The sequence below is a fragment of a genome, unplaced genomic scaffold (assembly GCF_019419815.1).
Source record: "Pyrus x bretschneideri cultivar Hongxiangsu unplaced genomic scaffold, Pyrus_bretschneideri_v1 Contig1, whole genome shotgun sequence".
Classification (NCBI taxonomy): Eukaryota; Viridiplantae; Streptophyta; class Magnoliopsida; order Rosales; family Rosaceae; genus Pyrus; species Pyrus x bretschneideri.
This window is the reverse complement of record NW_025999390.1, coordinates 4146495-4170960: the sequence shown is the minus strand read 5'-3', so window position 1 is coordinate 4170960 and position 24466 is coordinate 4146495. Positions and strand designations below refer to the sequence as shown.

Genomic DNA, 24466 nt, shown 5'->3' with positions numbered 1-24466 from the left:
TTTTTTTTTATTGAATAAACAAAATAGAATCAATGAACAAATAATTAGGATGGCATTTCCAAAAAGGAATTTAATGGTTTCGACATGTTCCAGCTTGTCATGCGCTTCAAGCCTTCAACATAACAAAACATTCACGGTTAAAGTATGAAATGTCCGCTCTGCCTTATACCCACATGCATCGTCAAGTAAATGAGGTTGCCTGCCGCCTAGCTCACTGTGCTCTTCATTTTGGCCATAATTGTACTTGGTTTGAAGAACCTCCATACCTTATTTTTGATCTTTTGTTGGAGGAAATGTTGTTTGTAATGTGTAGTGTTTGCTGCCTGCCCTTGTAGCTCTTCTTCTTCTTCTTCTTCTTATGCTTCTATTTTCCCTCAACATTTATTAACGGTCTACTTATTTTCCACCACCCACCATTTATGCTCTCTTGACCCAGCAAAATTGTAGCTTCCAATTGTACCCTCAGTTTTACGCCTATAAAACACGCACTAGGATTTTCTAACGATTATACATCTAACTGCTGAATTAAACAAGAGAAGAAAATAATATATTTTTTGTGTTTTTTATTTTTTATTTTTTGACATGTGAAGTACCCACTTGAATATCAATATTTAAATTTTTTTTTAAATCTTTTTTAGCCAATAGCCTTTTTGAATGAGAGATTTTTCAATATAATTAGAACATGATTTGGTACACCACAATTATACAAATTGTGGGACACTTAAAAAAAAAAAATTTCACCACTTGTGTAATTATATGTGACCCACCGTTATGTATTCTGAGCATACTTAAAAATCTCTCCTTTTGAAGTGTTTGAGGGGTAAAATTGAAAGTTCAAACTTTGTTGGATGAGAAGAGCACAAATGCTGGGTGCAAATAGAAGAGCGTACCCTTTATGAACGTTGACCAGGGTTTTGACCAACACTGTACAGTGACACAGACATGGAAGAAGGCACGCAACTATGCGAGGCGGCGAGGAACGGCGACACCGAGAAGCTGAAAGCTTTAATACTCGCCGGAGCTGACGTTACGTACTTTGATGGCGAAGGCCTCAATCCGCTGATGCACGCTACCAAATTGGGCCACGCCGATGCCGTCACTGCCCTTCTAGAAGCTGGCGCGCCCTGTAAAGCCTTATCCCCTTCCAGTCTCTCCGCAGGCGATTTCGCGATGGAAGCAGGCCACGAGGACGTCTACGATATACTCCTCAATGCCGATACGTGCTTAGCATAGAAATTAGAAAATGAATGTAATTTGGATTTTCGTATGAATCAGAAATTAAAGTGTTGGATTAATGTGAGTTGAATATTCGGGATTGAAGCAGAATTGGTATTCGGAACGATTGCGAGGAGGGAGAAGAAGGACGGGGATAGCGATGGCGATTATTTGGAAGACACAGTGAGCTTCAGAAATGATAAGCTGGTGGACTCGAATTGTAAGGCGGTGATGATGGCCCGGGAGCATCCGCTAATGGAGGCACACGCGAAAGCGGTTTGTTCCGGAGGTGGCCATGTGTTGATAATTGAATTCGGAATGGGGCTTGTGGATACAGCCATTCAGAAATACTCCCCCGCTTCGCATACCATCGTTGAGGCTCACCCGGAGGTTTATCAGCGTATGATTCAAACCGGTTGGGCACAGAAGGATAACGTGAACTTAATATTCGGTCGATGGCAGGATGTGCTACCTCAGCTTAAATCTTATGATGGTGGTGAAGTAGAAATGAGCTAATTCAATTGGCTGTTTAAGCTTCAATTTGTGAATTTATGAATTGTTTGATTCATTTGTTCAGGGATTTTCTTTGACACCTACGGAGAGTACGACGAAGACTTGAGAGAGTTCGACCGGCATCTTCCCAAGTTATTGAAGCCAGGCGGGATCTATTCGTTCTTCAATGGCCTTTGCGGAGGTAATGCGTTCTTCCATGTCGTTTACTGTCACTTGGTTTCACTAGAACTGCAGAATTTGGGTTACTCTACGCGGTTCATTCCATTGCCTGTTAAGGATTGTTTAGGTAAACAAGTTCGGGAAGGTGTCAAACAAAAGTATTGGCAGCTCGATACTTATTACCTCCCTGTTTGTCAGTCTGTAGAGGATACAGAATGATAGTTGGACTTTGTTTTAGTTTATATTTTAGCTTTTTCGTTATTGTAACTTCAAGATGTTTCATTGTGATTGATTTCATGATGATTGCATTGGAGACAGCTCTTTGAATTTCTAGTTATATGATGATTTTTTAAATTCCCCTACGTCTCTTTTAAACTTCTAATTCAGTATAATTCTCAATATTTATCTCCAGAAAACACTAAATTGATGTGTTCTGGGTGATAACAAGGACAAAAATATAAAACTGAAAAAAAAAAAAACCACAGATTTTTTATTTCACAACACAGTACATATATAAGCACCATATCAGCGACTAAGGTTCAGCAGAGGAGCTGCCATCTCCCATGATCTGAAGGTAAATTAGGTTCAGGAATGTTGCTAAAGTTAAAACCAGCTGATAGCAGTGGGCGTACTCACTATGTGTTTCCCATCGGACCATACCAGGCGAAAATATCTGTACCAGATGCCATGGCACTGGTAACAACCGTCACAGTATAAGTCTTCTTCTCATTTGCTTGACTGAAACTTAGTGATTTTGGTTCAACCAAGGTCTTCACTGACGTTGCGAGTTTTGGGTCTATAAACACAGAGACCTTGTATCTTGCTGGTGAACCAACACTGGTTAGAGTCCTTGTGTATTTATTGGTACCTGCTCCCCCGTTGCCTGAATTGGTGTATATGTAAAGCATATATGCCAAATTTGACACCTGCTTCAAAGACGTGCTGTACCATTGGGAATGGTCATCTTTAAAACTTGCTGGCATATTGGACTTGTCCATGTGAATGATGTATGTCTTCTGCATTTGCTGCTCTCTCTCGTCTTCTATGCTTGCGGAGATGTGGGAGAGAAGCAGAAGCGCGAGTGCTACGGGAAGTATGAAAAGCGACATTCTCATCTTCTCAATCTTTGCTAGTCTGAGAGCTTCCGAGTTTCTGGTAAATATGGGAGTTTTTCTCCAGTTATTATCTTTCTACTTTGTTCTGCACAAGAGAATTGACAGTGCCAGAGATTCCCTCCATATGAAATTCACGTGAGAAGATGGATCTATTTTTGCACAACAAAGTGTTCAATTTTTTTTTATTTTCCTCCTTTTTTTCGATATTTTAAAATAAAATATTTCCGTATGTTAGGTTTTCAATTTTTTAATTTCAAAATTTTGGGGCTTCTTGAGGATCAAACGGCCCAACGGCATCACTGCTGTGCCTGTGGCCCCCTACATTTGGACTGGCCTCGCGGGCCCCACGACAGAAAAGATAAAAGGGAAAGTAGGCTGACGTCAGCATTGACAGTACGCAGCCAAACGGTTGGGGAAGTAATTGACTGGGCGCTGGGTCGGGCGCCGGTGGAGAGTGGAGAAACTGTTTTGGCTTTTGGGCAACATTGGTGGCATTGCCCTCCGCCAGTGGAAGTGGGATTTGATTCACATTTGCAGATATGTTTCTTGGACAGGACTGAACTAATATACTCCATTCATGAAGGGATGTGGATAAGTGGTCCAATTCACATTTGCAGGTTTCAAGTGGTGTAACTTGTCGTGTTCGAAATTTGCATCCCGACGTGTGATGATTACAATATGATCCCCGGTGTTCTTTCTTTTTGGGGAAAAAAAGGGGCCCAGAAGTGAGAAAATGGAAGATTAGATCATCTTGTTTTAGTTACATATCATATAAGTGAATACAAATTGGTAATTCTTTTCATTGCCCTTGTGTCAATTCCTTATACAGTTTCCTGTACAATTAATTTTCCATCTGTTCTTCTTTCTCCTTTTAATTTCAACCGTGAAAAAAAAAAAAAAAAAAAATCAATCGCCGATTGCTACGATACAAGAGAGGTACAGGATTATTTCACAACATAATTACTAAGAAATATACAACTGGGTTTCTTGCAGGAACCTCATAACCCCTCATCTGAGTTTGAACAGTTCTTCAATGCTGTTAAATTATTTCCAGCTGAAAGCAATTGGACTACCTACTGTGTGTTTCCCATCGGACCATGCCAACCGAGCAAAGCTGTTTGTACCAGATGGCGAAGAACCTGCAACAAAAGTAACGGTATATGTTTTCTTCTCGTATGCTTGACTGAAAGTCAGGGATTGTGGTTCGACCGAAATCTTCACTGATGGCGCCTGCGAAGATATCGAGACCTCGTATGTTCCTGGGGTACCCACATTGGTCAGTGTCCTTGTGTATTTTACAGTTGTTGATGCACCTGTCCCGCCCCCTTTGCCTGAAGATGTTTCTAGAGGAACAGCAAAAGACGGGTAATTAAAATCTCCGAGGCTGTATTTCTTGCTTGTATCACAAGTGAAGTCTTTGTGAGTGGTTAGTTTGATCTGACTTGAGCTATAATTCAAGGCGCAGAGGAAGCTGAAGTAGTCCTCAACCACATTATCATAAACAAGGCCAGGGTCGAGGGCTGCCACCGGATCCACATGCCCAGCACCATAATCAAACGGCGTTGCAGGATTTCCAGTTGCTACATCTATGATGGGTTCTCCAGTTTTGTATGCTGTGTAGGATGTGGTCATGAGTGCAGACTTGATGGCTGCAGGGCTCCATTCTGGACGAGCAGCCTTGACAAGGGCGGCCAAACCACTCACATGCGGGCATGACATGGAAGTACCTGAAATGATGTTGAAGTTGACCCGCCTCTTGTCTTCATTCAGTCCGGTTGGTCCAACTGCACCAGTCCACCCAGCAAGGATATTTACTCCCGGTGCTATTAGGTCTGGTTTCAGTATTTCGGGAGTGACTGGATTTGGTCCTCTGGAGCTGAATGATGCCACCACAGGCGAGGGCTGCACATCTAACTCCGTGTCTCCAAGCGCAATTGTGGCCGTGGGATTAGAATCGGAGGCAATATAGCTTTTTATTGCAGCACCAGCTATCGCACCAACTGCTGCTGTAGGCAGTAGAAATGCATCCGCAACAAGTTCTTCTCCGTAATCATCAGTGTTCGCCAAAATCATCCCTAAGCCACCGGCCTGTTTCACCACCAAACTCTTTTGGACCCTAGGCGGTCCCCCTCGATCACATAACACAATTTTCCCTGCAACCTTTGCAGGAATCAAACTTTCAGGAGCGCATAGCTCGCCACTGGAGGAGTTACTTGCATCACGAGCGTATACAAGTGGAAGTAATCCACTGGGTAAGGATGTTCCCCTGTAGAGCGATATACCTCTGAATTTCTTTGCACTTCCGAGGCTAACAAAAGCCGGGAAATCCCTGTCTAATGTTCCAGCACCGACTGTGGTTATCCAAGGCGCAACGTTGGACAAACTCCCCGCTTCCGGCCCACCATTACCAGCTGAACACGACACAAGGATCCCCTGTGCAACGGCTGAGAAAGCTCCAATAGCAATAGTGTCTTTGTAATAATCAGTCAGTGGTCCCCCGATAGACAAAGATAAAACATTGACACCGTCTTCAATGGCCTTCTCCATTGCAGCTATGATATCAGAGCCGAAACACCCACCAAGCCAGCACGCCTTGTATGTGGCCACTCGAGCCTGTGGCGCCATCCCTCGCGCTGTCCCCGAAGCATAACCAAAGAGGCTAGCTCCTGAAACTGCGGAGCCGGCTGCAGTGGATGAGGTGTGAGTTCCGTGGCCATCATCATCTCGTGGTGATTTCGATTCTGTTTTCACATCGATTGGTCCAAATTCAGCTTCATACCCTTTAGAGAAAAACCTCGCGCCAATGAGTTTCCGGTTGCAGCTCGAGGAGTTGAAGTTTGTTCCCTCCTCACACACCCCTTTCCAGCCACTTGGTACCGCCGCGAGACCTGTGTCATCGTAGCTTTTGATCTCAGGCCACACGCCAGTGTCTACCAGTCCGACTATCAAATCACTCGCTTTATCCATCGCTGGTAAGAGGGCTTCGCTTTTTTCCAATCCAAGAAACTCGGGCGTCCGAGTTGTATGCAGCTCGTACCTCCTTTCGGGCAGAACGGACAGAATTCCCAACTGCTTCTCAAGCAGCCCAGCTTCCTCGGTGGTTAGCCTGGTGGCGAAGCCGTGGAATATGGTCTTGTAAGCGTAAAGCATGTCGGCTGAATCCGACACGGATTTCAAAGACGAATCATACCATTCGAAACGACCATCTTCAAAACTTGCCGGCATTTCGGACTTGTCCATGTGAATAATGTAAGTCTTTTTCACCGGCTGCTCTCTCGCGTTGTCTTCCGCAATAGCGGAGACGCGAGAGAGAGCAAGATGCATGACTGTTAGCAGAAGCATGAAAGTGGATATCTTCATTTTCTCAGTTTTCTGCAAGCTCTGAGATTTTCTGAGTTTCCAGGGAAGAGAGGAGGTGCTCTTCAGTGCCAATGGAAGTGCTTTTCACGTAGCACTGAGAGATTCTGTTTGATACGTCTGCTCTATTTAAACATTCTCCGCTTGAATACTAATGGTGGGAAATTAAAATCATATGAAATCAGATTTTCCTTGTTCTTTTTTCTTTTTTGTTATTGCTTTGTCTTCTTTTTAACAAACTCTTGTGATTGCAAATTTGAGTCTTATGGTTTGAATAGTGATTTGTTCCTGCATAATTGGTGTTGTTAAGTGGGCCAGCCTAAACACCTACAGTTGGAAAAAAAAAAACTAGTTAAGTATCAATAATGTTATTCATATTATGTTTTTATACTATATCTTAGGTGGCATCTGATGTCGACAGAAAAATTTACAAAATCCAAGGAAATGAAGGAGAAAGACTTCTCGTATACCACAATCATCATTTAATTAACTAGTTTTTCTTAATTATTAGTTTATTAAATAATAAACTAAATTTAAAAATGTGATTAATTCAAATGATATCGCTATCCACATCAAATACCACATAAGATGGTATGAAAATGTGGTACAAAAACATAGTATGAATAGTATTACTTATTAAGTATACTTAATTAAGCTGGGTTTTATTAAGTTTGGTTAATCAGTAGGACTCAATTATTTTCTGGTTTTCTTTGCACATATTTCTACCACTGTCTTGTGAACAAAGTATAAAAGCCTAGAGGGTAAGGTACTGCATACGCCTACTCTACCTAATGACGTTGTCAGATGAATGGATATTTTTCACTAAATTTGTCCCTGTGCCGTTACTTTTAGGCATGAGAAAATTTTACATGTAATTGGACGATGAGCTGAGTTCGCAGTATCTGAAGTCTATCATCGGATGGTACGAGGACAAGTTAAAACACATAGCGTGTGATACACTTGTAATACAATTATTTTAACGTCTTAGTCGTATGTAAGTTTCTTTGATTGTAAATGGGTTGGCTGCAAGCGACTTTGCTTCTTAATTTGGATTGTGAATTGGAATTTTTGAACATCACAGAAAACTGATATTGACCTACAAACAAATTAGGTGTATAATGCGTTTTCGGTGATTAATCTTGGACAATACATTACGAGCACCTTTTTGGTTATTTATCGTCTAATTTTGATCCTGATAACCCTTCCACATTAAGGTAATCATCATCCATTCATCCGATAATTGTAGTGGAAATCCATCGTCTAATTTTGATCCTGATAACCCTTCCACATTAAGGTAATCATCATCCCTTCATCCGATAATTGTAGTGGAAATCCAACTTACATTAGTATTAACATTAATTAGGCTATTGTGGGCTGCTGAGGATGATGATTATCTAGTGATAATAAAACCAGAGATATCAACATCGTATGCTAAATTCTAGTAACCAACTGACATTGTCGTCTTTCATTTGATACGAATAGATAAGGTTCATTGTAGATCCGTATAGTGAAACAAATGAAACATCAGTTAGTAACTAATATTTAGTATAATAACGTTGGTGCTTCTAGTGCCACTAAAAAATAACTCTTAAAAACGATAATCGATGCGTTACATGTAAGCCTTGCTTTTGAAAATGTCAGCAATCATCAGCATATTGAAAATGAATTAATATTGGTCGTCTAATGTGACCATGCATATTGCATGGTAGTGGTAGAGATAGATAGCGTATATTAATCTAGTTTATCTTGTGCGAATTATGCACTAATAGTGTTCATACTTCATAATAACCTAACTTAAACTGTGGTATTTATTAATATAAAATTTAATCATGGAAGTAAAAGACAAGCAAGTAATGTGTTTATATCCTTGATTGGACCACCTCCTCCTAAATCCATTAGCTGGAAAATGGACCTTACCACCAATAATCCATGAGTGGAAGCTCTGATTGATTCCTCCTTATATTGTTTAGTGCTTAGCAGAAAGTTTGGAAGTGTAAAATTTGGCATTTGTAAGTATATCTTAAGTAGTAAAACATGAATTAATGGTTTGATGATGGATCTAGAACAAGATCATAAGGATTAAAAGTGCTAATTCGCATAGAGCCATCGAACCGGCTCAACTAGCAATCAGAGCTATATGCATTATATGGATAGCAATTAAAGAATCGAAATCATTCAATACGATAGTATAAACACAATACCAAAGCAAACCCTTGGAAATACTCCTTTATCAATGAAAAATGGGCACAAAATAACTTTATTGCATTGGAAAAAGTATGTTGTGGACCCTTTTTTAGTGGATTAAGCTAACATCCAGTTTCAAACCAATATAGAATTATGTGAAATTTATAAGATTCCAATGACGATGTATTTGGATCATAAGTATCAAATTGAGCTTATATCATTTCATGTCGCATTCGATGGAGTCCCCGTTTTGGCCGAAATGATTGACAACATGTGATCACAATGTGAACTTTGTTAATCAATTTGAAGTTGTGATTAGCAACGATTGTCAAGATTTTCAGATAATCTAAACAACGGTCTATTATTTATTACACCATCATTATTTCAACTTGCATTTAATCACCTACTAGAACAACACGGTGTGAGAACAATTAATTTATCGATTGTCATTTGTTTTGCCATATTTCCGACGTAAGATCGTTACAATAATGTTCAACAATGATATATCGTGTTAAAGCAAGCAATAGTTTTTTTTTTTCTTTTTTCTTTAGTACAAGCAAGAAATTTGTTATTGAGTTGTGAAAGAAAGAATCACCGATCTAGCTAGGTTGCTTACGGAATCTTACTTTTGCGGCCCCCTCCATTGTTTTTGCCTGCTTCTGATTGTCCCCATCGGATCTCTATCAATCAATTGGCATCTAGTTTCTGCTAATTATTTGCGCTATAAACCCTAAAATTAACTTTAAATTAATGGACTTCTTCTAAATTTCCCTTGTAATTTAAAACCGTCTACGTGCATTCTGTAAACGTAATTAAGAGCTTAATCACATATGATAATCTAGATGCAAAAAGCTTACCGGAAACCGGTTGGCGATGCGTGCATGCATGAAGCAACTGCTACATGCATAATTAACAGTTATGTAATTTGTTGCTGAAATGTCATTTTCTCTCCCACCCAATGACTCCAAATAATTAATTAATTAGAAGATTAGAAGGTGGTCTTAATTAGTCGCTTATGTATGTTGCATTGTCTATTATCTGATTAGAACACACAACCATCAGTCTTCATAAACTCTCTCTCTCTCTCTCTCTCTCAATAATTAGCATCATATATTTGTTAATTCTATCAGCATAGAGAGTAATTTTGTTCATCATTGATAGTAATATATACACACACACACATATATATATATGCATATATTTATTTTGAAAAAAGGGGGACAACTGGTGGCAAACTACGGTTATCCACTTATATTGGGGTTGGAGGAGGTTAGTTGGGAATTACACGTTACTCGTGACAGCGATCAAGCAGATTCACAGCTTATAAATTATCGAACCCTCCCTTTTTTGTTTAGAGAGTTGCTTTTTGCACTTTTCTACTGGACCACTTGATATTCTACTTAATTAATATGTATTAGCATTTGCCTACATACTTTGTGTGCATGAACATATTTTTTTAGAAAATAAGAAGGAAAGTAGGAGAGAGAGAACGTGGGGGGAGTGTGAGGTATTTGTTTTTTGTTTTTGTTTTTGTTTTTATTTTTATTTTTAATATTGAAGGTATTTTAACATCATCTGTAGGTGAAGTTTCAATAAAAAATAGTAAAATTTGGACGTATGAAATTACATTATTGCTCATCATTTTTTTTGTGATAGAAGATTAATTTGTCTTTTCATCCTCTTTTGATTGACAAAAAAAGTTTAATTAATTAGTAGATATATGATATTTTTGAAATTAACTCACTCCAGTGCATGCTCTTTTGCCGGAGGATTGGTGTCGCTCTAGGGCATCTCAACCTCAAACATTATATGGGACCATCAGCTCGTTGGTTCGCATTCTTTTTCTTTGGGGTTTTCTTCAAACCAGCGAGGCAAACTGGAAACAACCGACTAATTTATCGGGATTCAAGACCCCATGATTATTTTGCCTTTGTCTTTTAGCTCAACAAACCTTTTCTTATTGTTATTTTAGACCAAGTATAGCTTTTGATTGGGACCATGAATATAAAATCTTCATGTAGAAACATACAGAAACCCTAACTGTGGGCTCCAGCATTATACAGTCGGTCCGGTTCGGCTTGCGTTCAACAGGAAGTTTCCAACGCCCGACCTCACTCGCTACAGTCCGTACCATTATATGGTCACGGTGAGTACACAGGTATTAATTCCATCAAAATTTTCCTCTCATGTCCCACGCAGATAACAACTCATACAAAAAAGTATTATACATGGACAAATGTCTTCGGATTTTTGTCCAAGGCATTTGTCAATCAAGAAACTACTGTACGGACAAATGTCTTTGACAAAAATCCAAAGACATTTGTCTATGTATAATAATTTTTTGTATGAGTTGTTATATGTGTGGGACATGAGAGGAAAATTTTGATGGAATTAGAACTCGTGTACTCGTCCTGATCATTTAATGGCATGAACTGTAGCGAACGAGGTCGAGTGTTGGAAGCTTCCTGTTGAAACACAAATTGTGTGGAAACTACCGAGACTGTAAAACTTGCCTGGCTATTTCCTGATACAAATGATAATTTACTTTAAACTAAAGTGAGTGGATAAAGATTTGAACTCAAATGCATAACACAATACCCATACTTGCATGTTTAGATATTGATTTTTAAAATATGTATCTAACTTATTCAGATTTTTTTCTAGTACACATTACTAAATACGCACCTGAATAATAACCGTTAGATTGAAATTGACGGACATGATGAATTATTTCGTTTATACTTGCAACCGAGTAAAAAAACCCTTTTTTCTTTTCTTTTTATTTTTGACAGGAAAAAAAAAATTTCCCCTTGCAACAAGGATTTGCAGGATGTAAAGCTCAGAAAACACAATTTTGCTATAATACGTGTCATGAATTCAATTCACGTCCATGGTGGCAGTGGTGGGGGCGGCAAGAAATGGTGGCATTTCTGGGAGCCGCCGCGAGCAGACCCAAAATTAGGTTGGTGATTTAGAGGGTTCAACTGTTGGTGGATATTTGAAGTCCAGTTTCAAAACACATAAATCTCAATCTGAGTTTTAGGCTTTTGACCAGGAAAGGATTTTTTTTTGTTCCTGGAACCAACCAGGGTGTTGTCAGAAACTCAGATTGGAAATGAGCAGGGCCCAGGGGATGGGGAAGGGAGAGGGGAATGAGAACTCCAGGTGTCGGGTTGTAACTCTTCTACTGGGTCACTAGAACCCATTTGTAACTTGAGCTACAGTTCCATATTAGCCGTTGAGATTCATCTAACGGCTAACAAAAAAATGTGTACTTCGGCCATGTACACTACAGAAGCCCTCCTAATTTGTCGCCTTAACCCGACCCAATTGCCCTCTTAGTTCTTATCTTTCAGGCCCATACATCTCGGTTTCTTTTTCTAAGAAAAGCCCAAACTCTCCGTTCTTGTTCGTTTTCAACCTCTAGGAAAGAAAAGGAATGGACCATATACTACTAGGCCCAATACAAGTATTGGCATAAAGTTCCAGAAGCAGAATTATAATGCAGCAACTTTGAAGCCTTGTGGTCATGCAAATCGCCATCACCACCAGAATCAAGCTGGCACCAGTCATCGTAATCACGCAGACCTGCAACCGTACCCTCCCCCCTCTGGCCAATCTGCTGTGCAACTCTTAGAAACCCATGCCCTATGATACACAATACGCCTTATAAATCTAAGGAACCTACCTCATTTCGTTAGGGTCTTCGATTAAAGCCCTCTCTGCTGCAGTGACGATCAAGGCCCTTCACAGTTTGTAAAGAGGAAGACTAAAACGTCATAGAACTCAGCGGTGAGCTCTCTTCTCTCTCACTCATTCTCTCTCTCCCTTTGCAATACTAATCTTTGGTATATTTTGCCTTTTGAAGGTACGATTGTATAGGAAGAAGTCATGGCAAGGAGCAATGCAGTTTCATGGAGCCTCATTTTCTTGGCTATGGGGTTTTTTAGTTATGTAGCTGTTGAAGCCACCAGAGAAGGGATTCAAAGGAGGGCTCTGATAGACAAGAGACTTGGTTTGGAACATGGGATAAAGAATTGGCATGGTGAGGAGGCTACTTCTTCTCGAGGGCTGAAAGCTGATGGTTACGGAGGTTATGGCTCTGGTGGTGGTGGGGGCTTTGGTGGTGATAGTGGCGGTGGTACGGGGTATGATGGTAATGGTGGTGGATTTGGTAATGGTGGCGGATTTGGTAATGGCAGTGGAGGAGATGGCGGAATTGGGGCAGGCACAGGCCCAGGTTATGGTGGCGGGGTGGGTGGTCATGACGAGAAGATGAACAAGGTCCATGGAAATATTCAGTGATTTTACTAGAATAAGATAAAATAACTATTTTCCAATTTAGTATGGCTATGGTGACAAGAAGCAAGAAAAAACAAATAAGTCGTAGTTCTCTTCTGCAATTCAAAGGTGTTTCCCCCTTGTACCGGTAATATAGCGGTTACATGTAATAAAGTTAGCTTGGTTTGTATACAAAGTGTGTTGTTTCACTTAAACAGAGAAAGATGAATAGTTTGGTTTGCATACAAGGTGTGTTGTTCCACTTAAACAGAAAAAGATAAAGGGCAGGAAGAACAGATGTTACACACCTCACAGTGCTCACACAGTTCAGAACTTGAATAAACTATGCTGACTGCACAAAAACGAAATTTACATGCCACCAATTGTGTGACCAACAACAGCAATGACATAATTCGAAGCCTAAATTGCAGAAGAAAAAAAATCAACTAAAAATGTTGTAAAAAGTATATATGTCAATAATTTAACTTCAACCGCAAGGAAATGACAGTGCCAAGTAACAGAGACAAATCTCATCCATGCATAACGTAATATGTACTGGGAACTAAGAAATGACCCTGTTCTTGGAGGGGTTAAGGAGTCAAATAGAATATTGGAGGCGTTAAAGAGTCAGTATGCAGTTCTCGGACTATTGGCAAACGACTCCCTTGCGTGTATGGTGGTGTATATAGAAGGGAAGAAACAACAAATGTTTTGAGAATAGCACCTGCGGTTAGGAAGATCAAGATGCAGAACAATGCTGTCATTTCAATGTAATGTCGAGTTCATAAAGCTACAATGGATGTTAAGATTCCTTATCATCGAATGTACGAATGATGCTAAGTCCGCATGACTCGTGAAGAACTAGGAACTACAAGATAAGAAAAGCAAGACAAGGGATAAATCCAAACGATATTAAGAAGCAATTAGCTGGAGCATTTTAAAGCATATGGCAAACTACAAAGTCTAAACAATCCAAGCCCAAGTAACATTTGGATAAATCAATCTAAACCATAACAACGGGATTATCAGTCGAAGACAGTACAAACAGAAAAATGTGTCTTCAGAAACAATGCAAATGAAATGTGTGTTGCTAATAAGACTAATTTCGTCACGCAGATCACCAACACTATAAGAAACAACAACATGAATACGCTCTCATATTTCATTTCACACACATTGCCATTTTATCCTTGTTTTTTCGGAATTTCCGCCCCTAATTAGTGCGATAAGGCATTGTTGTTGTTGATAATGGTGTTTTAGATATCTTGGTTGTATTTCCATTAATCTTCCAGAATTGAGACAAGTGAAAACAAGTACAAAGATATGGATAGCTACACAAATTAATTATATTAACAGAGGGAGAGAGATAATAGAAAGTCTAGTACCACTTGCCACACTCTCAACAGTTGAGAGCCGTTGGATACCTGCACATACATGGCCACCGACCTTCGCCAACCGATCAATCGTGTCCCTCAGATCTCACCGCCGCAGCATATTCGTCATCCAGCTCACTCTTCTCAATCCCTTCCCAATCATCCTCGTCGCTGAAATTTCCCGATTTAAACTCACTGGCCGCCACGTGTGTCTTCTCCTTAGCTTCATCGGAATCCGCAACCCTAACCTCCTCCGATTGATCGGCAACGACTTCGTTTCCTGCTGATTTCGCGCCAATTTCTTCCACTTCGCTGTTATCCGAGCTTCCGCGATCAAACTCTATCGCTTTCTCCACCGACAGCTTGTCCCCGCCATCCGACGACTTCTCCGGCAATCCAACCGCTGCTGACGACTTCTCCGGCAATCCAACCGCTGCTGACGACTTCTCCGGCAATCCAACCGCTGCTGACGACTTCTCCGGCAATCCAACCGCCGCTGATGACTTCTCAGGCAATCCAACCGCTGCTGACGACTTCTCCGGCAATCCAACCGCCCCTAACGACTTCTCCGGCAATCTAACCTCCACCGACTCTTCCTCCAACACCTCCTCTGGCAATCCGCGGCCTTTTCGACGATCCTGCAGTGGCTCTGCAATCTCCTCAGCCCGATGAACCGTTTCCCCTTCGAATCGAACGACATTCAATTCTCCAACAAAGTCCACGCTCCTCTGACTCTGACAGCGAAAAGCACCTTCCACTTTCAGCCTCCTCTCTTCGAAGCTGACCTCCTCCGCACCAACTCTTTCACCGCCAGCATCCCCACGCTCCCCGAACTCCGCCTCAGATTCCCGGCCAGCAACCGCCATGGCGACAAGCTTGGCGACGAGGAACGAGAGGATCAGAGCCAGCGACGCCGTCAGAAACAGGTCCTGGACGAGCTCCATGGTGATTAATTACTAGAGTCCAAAATTCTGCAAACAGAGAAATGAAATCGAAGGATGAAAACAAAGGGAGATTAAAAGCGATTGGGCGATGAGTTTTAAAAAGTTAATTAATAGTAATAAGTCATGGACTCATAGGTGAGCAAAGGGAAAGGGATATTTGCAGAGCAGAGCGAAGCATATTCTGATGTTTTATTATTGCTTTCTTCGCTGCTTTGCCCCCGCCTCACTTTTTCTGACGGACACGTTTCCGCTACCTATTGGACGTGGTCAAATTGTCCATGCATTTACAGTCCTTGTGAAGCTACTTCTAACGACCCTGCACCGTTTCGGACCAATAATACGAGTTATAACTTTCTTACTTAGTTAATAATTGGTTTGATATATAGTTATTTTGATATTCGCATCTTATACACGTCTTTCTTGTGAAGTAAGAAAAAAAATTTAGATTAATTGTTTAGTCAGTTTGATAAGACGTTAACAAATGTATTAATATGGCATCAAAAATCATGTAACTAATAGTATTGTTGATGTAACAACCCGTTCCAAATTTTACGTTTTTATTTTATTTTAAAAGCGTGAATTTATGAAATTGCCCTAGAGGCAAGGACTTTGACTTCTGTTGACCATCGACTTGAAAGATGTGGGACTTATTCTTTTAGCATATCCTCGTAGTACTCATTGGTACGAACGTATAGGCGAAAGCCATTTGTGAGTCCGGATTATAACGGTATAGTTACGGACGTTCGAAATTGGTTATTCAAGGTTAGTCTGCATTTAAATTAAATCCCCACTTTGTGGGGGGAAGCCCAATCAGAAAGAAAGAAGAAAAAAAAAGAAAAAAAAAAAAAAAAAAAAAAAACTGGGGAAAAGCTTCCCGTGCACCCATACCCGCACCCACCGCGGGTTCATTTTCCAAGGCCGATTCCGGCCAACTCCGGTGGAGTTTTTCGATGCCACCACCACCATCTTGAAGCTCTCATTCCCCTCTACAAAACCCACCCAAGAACCACCTTGATTAACCACAGGATGTGGAGGTTTGAGGCCACGAAAGTTGACAAAAATCAATGGTGCTCCGGCCACCCTTCTCCATTTTCCGGCAAATCGGCAAAGCGATGGGCGATGCCACCACTTGGGCTTTATAGCCCATCATCCCAGGAGCAAAACCCAACCAACCTTGACCCCGTTGGACCACCGTAGACGACGAATCGACGTCGGGAAGTTTTAGGCACCCGCCGGCTTCGTGGGCAAAATTGACCATCTTTCGTCCACTTTTGGACTTCGTGGCAGGGACCAATCATTCAGGATGTCTCGATGCACGTGCTAGAGAAGTATAGCGTGGACTCCAGGTGAGTGGATCTTTTCCTTTTTATTGTGCATATTATTGAGAGTTCTATCGACACTTTTAAATTGATTAGGTATATTTCCTTCATATAATTATTGTGAATGCTTGAAGTACCTATATGAACTACGAATAGCTTGATCCCTATTTAGGGTACGTAGGCAGTCTAACGAGACGTTAGATGCAGCCATAAAATATTTGAGACAAAAGTCCTGCTTGGGAAATTGAGTAATGCGAAGGAAATTGGTAAAGACAAGTTTTAGTATTGTGAATTAGTTAGTTAAATTAGAGTTAATTGGATTGTTATGGATAATTATCCCTGAAAATAAGTAGTTTGGAAGTAGAGCGTTATTGATTGTACACTTCACACCATATTGTTTATAATTGAAAATGCTACGACATGGTTGAATAGTAGATTGCATCATGATATATCCATATGTATATTACTTGCATATAATTATTGGGAATGCTTTCAAGTGCAAAGGTGAACTCAGGACACCCAAGTAAGTTCAGGGGAGTTTATGGTATTAATTGAATCGATTGAGTTATAGCATGACTACAGTTATGAGTTAGGCAACTTCGATACTGTCGTACTGGTTGCCATGAGTTGCACATGTTATATTGAGATGCATTGAGAGCTCATAAACATGCACCCCGGTGTTAGTGCTCCCGCCCGTGGCCAGGGCACAGTCCTTCACGTGATGTTCACCTCCCGCACCTTATGCTCACCTTGGATTCAAGGTAGGTGCACAGTCCTGTTGTACAGACCACTTTAGGTGGTTCCGACTCGTAGGTGACCCGCGATTATTCGCCCAGCCTTCACATGATCGTAGCACTTGAGCGTACTTATTTACACCCAGTCCTGTCGTACATACCACTTTAGGTGGTTCCGACTTGTGTGCAGGTATACTTATTGAGCTATGGGCTAGCCAGGATTGATGAGATATGGATAAGTCGTACAGGTCACTATAGGTGACTCCGACTTATATGCTAGCCCTGATTGATGAGATATGGATAAGTTGTATATGTCATTTTAGATGACTCTGACTGATATATCACTTTGTATTGATTTAGTTCATTTGGCCTACTTATTAATGTATGGTGGATTTGATGGCAAACCGTGGTTTTGGTCATTTCCGAGTATGGTTTAGATATATGTATATATGTTGTACTATCTTATGGAAAACGATACGGGTTTTACATTTAGGGGCATTACTTTTAGAGAGGTAGTAACTTTGGGAAGCTTGGTTTTATTGCTTACTCACACCTTGTGTTTGGTGCCCTCCAGGTTTTAGCTGCTGAGTTTATATCGACAAGAATCTGTGGCGAATCTTAGTATTGATGGATATTTTGAGGGTATGATTCTTACCCACATTACTGTACCTTACTTATGCTCTGACATCGCGTGTGAAATGGGTTCGCTCCCACTCGTAGCGCACTTTGGTATTTTAGACACTTTTGGATTCAAATTCATTCACTTTTTATACACTATCATATTTTATAGCTTCGTCACCTTCCTGGTGTCGGCCAGCACAGCTCGATTAGGGTCCAAGTGGACTTTCTGGGTCGGGGTGTGTCAGTTGATATAGACAACATATTCATAAAAAAATTTAGAGAATTATTATTAGCATTTTTAAATTTCAAATGCACTTTTTAAAAGTGTTTTTGTTTTTTTTAATATAGAAAGCTTAGAATGCCAAATACCAATAACAATTTTGTTTATTATTAAATAATATAAAATTAAAACTATAAGATACCATAATGTTTTAATATGCGTATTGATATTGTTTGACAAAAATAAAAAATAAAGAAAAAAAACTCTCGTAGAGCTTAAACTTTTTGGGAGGTCAAATTTGCCTTTTTAGCGATGCGTTTTCGTTCTTATCCTACCCCATGCATGTGGGACGGTGGCGCTGAGCGATCGGTGGGTATTTGGAGGTTTGAATAACAGTTGTTGGAGTCATGTGAATTGTTGCTGCGCCTTTTTATCTTCGGCACAAGTCGTGGTCAGCTTGGTGGACTTAGGATTTCGACCTATGGGAGGGGAAGGGCACACACTCACTCAAAGAATCAGGGTCTTTCTCACTTTTTTCGACTTTACTTTTGGGACTCAAGGAATCAGCCAATCGGATCATTAAGGTGGGGCTCTCTTGGGCTTTATAACTTGGGCCTTCTTTTGAGAGAGCAAAGTCTGGCTAAGAGATGGGTTCTATCGGGTCAAGCTGTGAAGTGATGAGTTAGGATTTGTTAATTGGTGATCAAGTGCCAAAAATTAGGTTGTGTCCGACGAGATGGTCAATAGGTATTCATTTAGTTAAATGAAGGTTAATTTATGTGTAAATATATGTTACTTGTGGCAATGAGTGGTGATGTTTGTGCTTGTGATGTTGATAATGGTGATATATGGAGTATGCAGGGACACCCGCAATAAAATTGTTAATGTGCATGGTTGAGGTGAGGTTACAATGGATGCTTGAGCGATTTTTCGTTCCTTCTCCCTCTTGAGTGGCATGGGACCTACCATATCTAGGAGAGATTTATCGTTCCTTCTCTCTTTAATGGATGCTTGAGTAATTTATCTTTCCTTCTCTCTCTTGCTTGGCATGGGACCTACCATATATAGGAGAGACTTATTGTTCCTTCTCGCTCTTGAATGGATGCTTGAGCGATTTATAGTTCATTCTCTCTCTTGGGTAGCATGGAACCTATCATATATAGGAGAGATTTTTCAGCGTGCCCAAAATACGGACACACAAAGAAAAAAATTTCTCCACTTGTATAATAAAGTATAACATACCAACTTGTGTTACAGACACATTAAAACCTCTAACGGTGTATCTATCTACAAGTATACATAGGCACTGCAATTTGTTGTGAGCTCCAGCTGTACAAGTATACATCACCAGCGGCATAGCACTACGTGTGGTATAAATTTGATTGTTTTTTTACAAGCAAACGATAGGGTGAATTGAACTAAAAAAAGACGATAGGGTGAATTCATTTGTCAAGAGATTGTAAATGAAACATTTTAAAGATTATGGTGAAAACAAACTGTTTGGTCGGTGCAGCATGAACAAAAACTTTCTTACACTTATGTGTCCCTTTCATCATCTCAACTTCTTGGCCATTCTTAAAACTAAAAACATTCTTCTTATTCTAGCAGCAGCATTAATCCTGTCCTAGAATCATTCAGAGACCAAGAAGAAGAAGAAGAAGCCATGGGAGGAGGCAACGGACAGAAGTCGAAGATGGCTCGCCAGAGGAACATGGAGAAGCAAAAAAATGCTGCCAAAGGTACTCATCATCCGTCCCATCTTCTCAGTTGGGGTTTTTTCAGAAACTAAATTGTGAATATATGGTCCATTTATATGAATCAAGAGAGGTGAAGTTGTGATGAATTCATCTTAGAATTCGATTTCTTTCTATTCTCTAACCCATATTCTAGGCCACAAAACTGAAATATAGCTTCAGAAAGAGGGAATATATGAGTTAGTAACCGATTTGTGTATCTCTTGACACGCAGGCAGCCAGCTTGAATCAAACAAGAAATCAATGACAATTCAGGTAAATGAAGCTAATTGGCACCGAAATTTCATTCTAGTTTGAGGATTTGCGTTGTTTCTGACGCGAGGTACTGACTCATGATTGCAGTGCAAGGTGTGTATGCAAGTGTTTATTTGCACCACGAGCGAGGTGAAGTGCAGGGAGCATGCAGAAGCAAAACATCCCAAATCTGATGTGTACACATGTTTCCCTCATCTTCAAAAATGAAAAGTTCTTGACCCAAGAAGAATAAATTGTAGAAATGTGTGTGAAGTTCAATGTGGAGGTTCTGCATAAAGATCATTTCTAGACTCTTGGATGTTAATTAGCTGAAAGCTAGGGGAATATGTTATAAAAGTGCTTGTTTGTTGGTTGATTGAAGATTGTTTCTGGAATTTCGATTGTTGTTTTAGCATGCATATGGACCAACATAATCCGAAATCTAAAATATGCAAACCAAAGAAAACAGGTTTTGAGTGAACATCACAATTATGTGCTCGTAAAAGAAGAATATCGTCATTAAAATTTCAAATAATGAATGTAATGAACAACCTAAGTTAGGTAAATATTTTCCTTCGGTGATCATTCACAGGCTACATGGAAAGACAGCGGATAAAAGTATTTTTTACCAAAGGATTTAGTTGGAGTCTGGTGTTACTGCGTCCGTATCCAGCTATTTTCTGCACTTCTCACTTGGGAGAAGCATGCATGATCCTGAAACATGGAATACGTGAACCTATTATTTTTCAAGTATAACGATAGACACTGAGCATGTGCAAAATTTGAAGGTACCCGATGGTGACAATTTTGTTTTGTGCTTAACGGTTGAACATAATATGGAATTAAACTACTTAACATTATGTATCTGAATAATACATATAGACATATGTTAAACTCGCATGAAGGAAAACAAAAGGGAATGAAATGAAACAGCAGTTAATCTTAGATAATATACCATTGCTTCTCTTGCTGTAAGCCTTTCCTGATGATCATATCGAAGAAGCCTATCTAGAAAATCAATGGCCTGGACATCACGAAAAAAAGGACCAAATAATCACTAGTAAGCAAAAGAAGATGAAGAAGGCAAAAAAAAAATCCAAAAGAAAAATACCTCTGGAGAAACCAGATGCTGATTTCCTGCATTAATAAATCTTGACCATGGCGTCTTATTGTGCCTAAATCAGAATAAAAAAGAAGGAAGAATGTTGTGTGAGTATAGCAGAGACAACTATTTTTTGTTCATTTGACTCCTTGAAGTATTTGTTTATCCACGAAAAGAAGGCGACATCAGAAAAAATAAAAAGATGAGAAATTCTTTTTACTGTATACATTTGGTGATACAACCGCGATGTTTAACATCATCTGACGAAAAGATAGACAAAACGATGCCTTTTCTTTCAACCATAATGATTAATCATTGAATGAGAAGTATACCTTCCAACAAGAGCCTCGAGCTGAGGATCAAGCACAAGGTTATATTTATTCAAATATGCTTTTAATTCTTCTGTTCCAAGAACCTGAAGAAGATTTCATCTACATAAGATAACAAGTTATACGAATATGGACACTCTAATGCTATGATTTCTGACGGTTTGTGAAACCCCAGTGCTGCAAGTATATAACAGTAAATGTATGTCAACTTAAAGACAAAACGGAAAACTCAACAATCTTGAGGCGACTTTTAAATTAGTTTTGGTGAATTGAAGTGCTAAGACATATAGGTTATGGATTGACTATACTAAGATCTTCGAGCCAAGTATGAAACCAAAAATACCTTAGCAATTTTCGCTAGCTGGTCCTGATTGTCACGACCATAGAAGAATTGTTCCTTGCGAAAGATCTGCAAGGAAAGAGAACCCTTTGTTTCCGTCATGATCAACAAAATGTAGCATCTAGAGAAAACCTGAATACACAGTAACAACAGGGAAGCGTAAACCCTCACCATTCCTGCAAACATACATCCAAGGCTCCACAAGTCTAACGAATAGTCATAATCTTGCAAATCCACAAGGAGTTCAGGGCCCTTATAGTGCCTGATAAACAGCATTCAAATTTATAAACTTTATGCAAAGCAAACAGAGAATTCGCACGTTGACAATGTAAGTTGGCATTAAACTAACTATAAACCCTTTTGCCATCAGACACCATCGAATCTGTTGGTAATAAACTTTAGTCTCGCTGCAAGTTGTGTTTGATAACTATTCGAGCAATAACTGCACAAGGCATCATCTTCTTCATAATCCTTGGTTTATCTCAGTCCCTCTGACTATCATTCAAGTTAAAGAAATTATGTCCATGTTTACTCAACTTATGAAAGACTCTTGCCCAGGTTGTCCAAATCTTGGGTTGATCCAACCCAAGTTCTACACTCTTACTTATAGAGGAAACAAAAGAATGAAAAGATATGTCTTTCAAGAATCTAGAAGAAAAGTAAGAATCCAATACCAAAGTTAAACGATCAAAGAGATTCTACCTTGAAGCTACTCGAACATGGTACTCTTTGCCAGGATGGTAGAATTCAGCGAGACCCCAATCAATCAAGCGAAGTTTTCGGAGCTCATGATCGATCATAACATTTTGAGGCTTGACATCTCGATGCATTATGCCCTGCGAATGGCAGTAATCCAATGCCTGCAATTAGGAGACTAGCTTTTGATTAGCTAAGTTTGCAGCAGCTAAACCAGGACAAGTTAGAATCATGACATTCTTTCACACAAATAAAAGACGGATTGCTGCCAGCAAAAGCATGTGTACCGAAGTGGTTAGAAAATTAATTGTTTAGCAAGAGGATCAAATGACAAAACCTTGAGAAGTTCATATATGTAGTAGCGAATGTCATAATCCGTCAGTGTGGGGTACAACACTTTGAAATCTTCACTATTCACATATTCAAAGATCAAGCTAGGAGTTTTTGAATGTTCATCTCTAACAATATCAAGCAGCTTCACAATATTTGTACCACCACAAAGATTCTGCAGTATCTTTATCTCCCTTTTAATCTGCATGAATACCAACAAATGATTGTATCTCAGTTAAATTAGATAAGGAAATACAGAACAAAACAACTTGAGCATAACCACTGGGGAAGAAACCCCCAGCGAAACAAAATGGAAAGATTGAAAATCACTCAAAGGTAAGGCAATGTTTATCCTAAAGTACAAGTTCAACTTAAGAATTCGCGCACCTTCTTTTTCTTGACGGGTTTAAGGATCTTGATAACACATTTTTCATTGTTGGTGACATTCACACCTTCAAAGACCTCACTGTATTTTCCTCTTCCAACCTTCCGAACAACCTCATAGTCATCTTGTGCACTGAGCATATGAAAAACAAACAAGAAATAAGAATTGGGAAATTGCACCTTCGAAATATCATGCTGAAAATTAGTAGAAATAATCTTTAAAATCACTTATCCAAAGAGCATTGCTTTTTAAATCACTAAAAAAGCATTTTCAGACAACCAAAAGTTCTTTTGCGCTCGAATGTCCCAAGCAGGTCCCCGGCATGTGTAATTCTACAACAACTTTCGCTATCAAATGAAGTTCAATGACAGGGAAATTTCAGTAGCAACAATGCAGCAAACATAGAACAAACAACATTTTTATTTTCCCTTTAAATTGGGATTTTTCTCTCAACCTATAATCTAAGAGCCCTAACATTCCTGATTAACATAATCATGTCTAATTAAAGATTAAAAATAATTAATTTAGTGTTAAATTGCAAAAGTTTTTGCAATTAGATTAGATTATTACCCCCATTGAAGAGTGTGAGATTCGTAATCCCAGTAATCTCTTGGGCGTTGAACGTTGACGTCTGTGTAAACGCGAGCCCTGGACATTGCCCTCTCTCTCTCGCCCTCCTTTATTTCATTTGTCATTACGCTCGAAGCTCGATGTTCAGACGGACTGGTTCATCAGCGCGGCAGATGCTTCCCGGGAAGACGTTACCTGTATCCGGACTTCTATTTACCATGGGTTTACTGTAACTTATTTACCACTGGTAATTCATGTTTGACTTTTGGGCCTTTCAAACATGATAAAGTTCACGGCCCTTGAAACCTAGTCCACGTAAAACAGACAGGCAAGAGACAACGTAAGAACAAAATTACCATGACATGGGCTTACTATTCTGAAACCTAACCCACCAATAAAACTTCACCACGAAAATCAACGTCGCAATCAGCGTGACACAGAAAAGGACAACGGCCCAACGGAAAAACCGACATTTGGCGAATACATAATCGCGACGGTTGAGTTAGGTGAACGCCAAAACAAGCGGTTATAGCTGAGGACGTTGAAGAGAAACAAGGCGATCAGAAAATCGTTGATAGGAGGCGCAGGCAGTTGAAGAATCCAAGAAGCTTCTCTCCGAGGGGAGAGAGGTCGGAAATTAAGGTGAGTTAATCAGAAGATAAGGTGATTAGTTGCTTTAATTATAAATTTA

General features: G+C 39.8%; 5 protein-coding genes and 1 pseudogene across 6 annotated transcripts; 3 read left to right on the top strand and 3 right to left on the bottom strand.

Moving 5' to 3' along the window:
- The first annotated feature begins 214 nt into the window (after positions 1 to 214).
- On the top strand, positions 215 to 2245 carry LOC103950883 (annotated as a pseudogene).
- Positions 2246 to 3901: 1656 nt separating this feature from the next.
- Positions 3902 to 6592, bottom strand: LOC103950894 (subtilisin-like protease SBT1.7). Its single transcript, XM_009362146.3, has one exon. It carries the CDS (start codon positions 6360 to 6362, stop codon positions 4047 to 4049), a length of 2316 nt encoding a protein of 771 aa, XP_009360421.2. The 5' UTR covers positions 6363 to 6592; the 3' UTR covers positions 3902 to 4046.
- A 5068-nt stretch (positions 6593 to 11660) lies between these two features.
- Positions 11661 to 14065, top strand: LOC108867511 (glycine-rich RNA-binding protein blt801-like). The gene is made up of 2 exons (XM_018648357.2): positions 11661 to 12335; positions 12412 to 14065. Exon 2 carries the CDS (start codon positions 12435 to 12437, stop codon positions 12846 to 12848), a length of 414 nt encoding a protein of 137 aa, XP_018503873.2. The 5' UTR covers positions 11661 to 12335; positions 12412 to 12434; the 3' UTR covers positions 12849 to 14065.
- An 8-nt stretch (positions 14066 to 14073) lies between these two features.
- LOC103950906 (acyl-CoA-binding domain-containing protein 3-like) lies at positions 14074 to 15141 on the bottom strand. Its single transcript, XM_018648355.2, has one exon. The coding sequence runs from the start codon at positions 15139 to 15141 to the stop codon at positions 14284 to 14286; it is 858 nt and encodes a 285-aa protein (XP_018503871.2). The 3' UTR covers positions 14074 to 14283.
- Positions 15142 to 19563: 4422 nt separating this feature from the next.
- LOC103950914 (uncharacterized protein At2g23090-like) lies at positions 19564 to 20404 on the top strand. Its single transcript, XM_048580354.1, has 3 exons — positions 19564 to 19774; positions 20004 to 20044; positions 20132 to 20404. The coding sequence occupies exons 1-3, from the start codon at positions 19699 to 19701 to the stop codon at positions 20249 to 20251; spliced, it is 237 nt and encodes a 78-aa protein (XP_048436311.1). The 5' UTR covers positions 19564 to 19698; the 3' UTR covers positions 20252 to 20404.
- A 119-nt stretch (positions 20405 to 20523) lies between these two features.
- On the bottom strand, positions 20524 to 24143 carry LOC103950921 (casein kinase II subunit alpha-2-like). Of its 2 annotated transcripts, none has more exons than XM_048580335.1 (10): positions 23776 to 24143; positions 23208 to 23337; positions 22828 to 23022; positions 22497 to 22654; positions 21966 to 22056; positions 21798 to 21881; positions 21458 to 21540; positions 21135 to 21198; positions 20979 to 21047; positions 20524 to 20737 (listed from the first exon to the last, which is right to left on the bottom strand). In XM_048580335.1, the coding sequence occupies exons 1-10, from the start codon at positions 23898 to 23900 to the stop codon at positions 20678 to 20680; spliced, it is 1059 nt and encodes a 352-aa protein (XP_048436292.1). In that variant the 5' UTR covers positions 23901 to 24143; the 3' UTR covers positions 20524 to 20677. The 2 variants fall into 2 exon arrangements, with proteins under 2 accessions (XP_048436292.1, XP_009360456.2); XM_009362181.3 differs by having other exon boundaries at positions 21798 to 21863; positions 23776 to 24137.
- Between the last annotated feature and the right edge of the window lie 323 nt (positions 24144 to 24466).

What these genes read in the sequence shown, in the direction of transcription:
- LOC108867511 (XM_018648357.2), top strand. Translation starts at nt 12,435, where the DNA reads ATGGCAAGGAGCAATGCAGTTTCATGGAGCCTCATTTTCTTGGCTATG.
- LOC103950906 (XM_018648355.2), bottom strand. Translation starts at nt 15,141, where the DNA reads ATGGAGCTCGTCCAGGACCTGTTTCTGACGGCGTCGCTGGCTCTGATC.
- LOC103950914 (XM_048580354.1), top strand. Translation starts at nt 19,699, where the DNA reads ATGGGAGGAGGCAACGGACAGAAGTCGAAGATGGCTCGCCAGAGGAAC. An exon ending in GCAAAAAAATGCTGCCAAAG is followed by an intron (nt 19,775 to 20,003) that starts GTACTCATCATC and finishes CTTGACACGCAG; the next exon opens with GCAGCCAGCTTGAATCAAAC. An exon ending in AGAAATCAATGACAATTCAG is followed by an intron (nt 20,045 to 20,131) that starts GTAAATGAAGCT and finishes TCATGATTGCAG; the next exon opens with TGCAAGGTGTGTATGCAAGT.
- LOC103950921 (XM_048580335.1), bottom strand. Translation starts at nt 23,900, where the DNA reads ATGACAAATGAAATAAAGGAGGGCGAGAGAGAGAGGGCAATGTCCAGG. An exon ending in TCTCACACTCTTCAATGGGG is followed by an intron (nt 23,338 to 23,775) that starts GTAATAATCTAA and finishes TCATATGCTCAG; the next exon opens with TGCACAAGATGACTATGAGG. An exon ending in TTACAGCAAGAGAAGCAATG is followed by an intron (nt 20,738 to 20,978) that starts GTATATTATCTA and finishes TCCATGTTTCAG; the next exon opens with GATCATGCATGCTTCTCCCA.
- LOC103950894 (XM_009362146.3), bottom strand. Translation starts at nt 6,362, where the DNA reads ATGAAGATATCCACTTTCATGCTTCTGCTAACAGTCATGCATCTTGCT.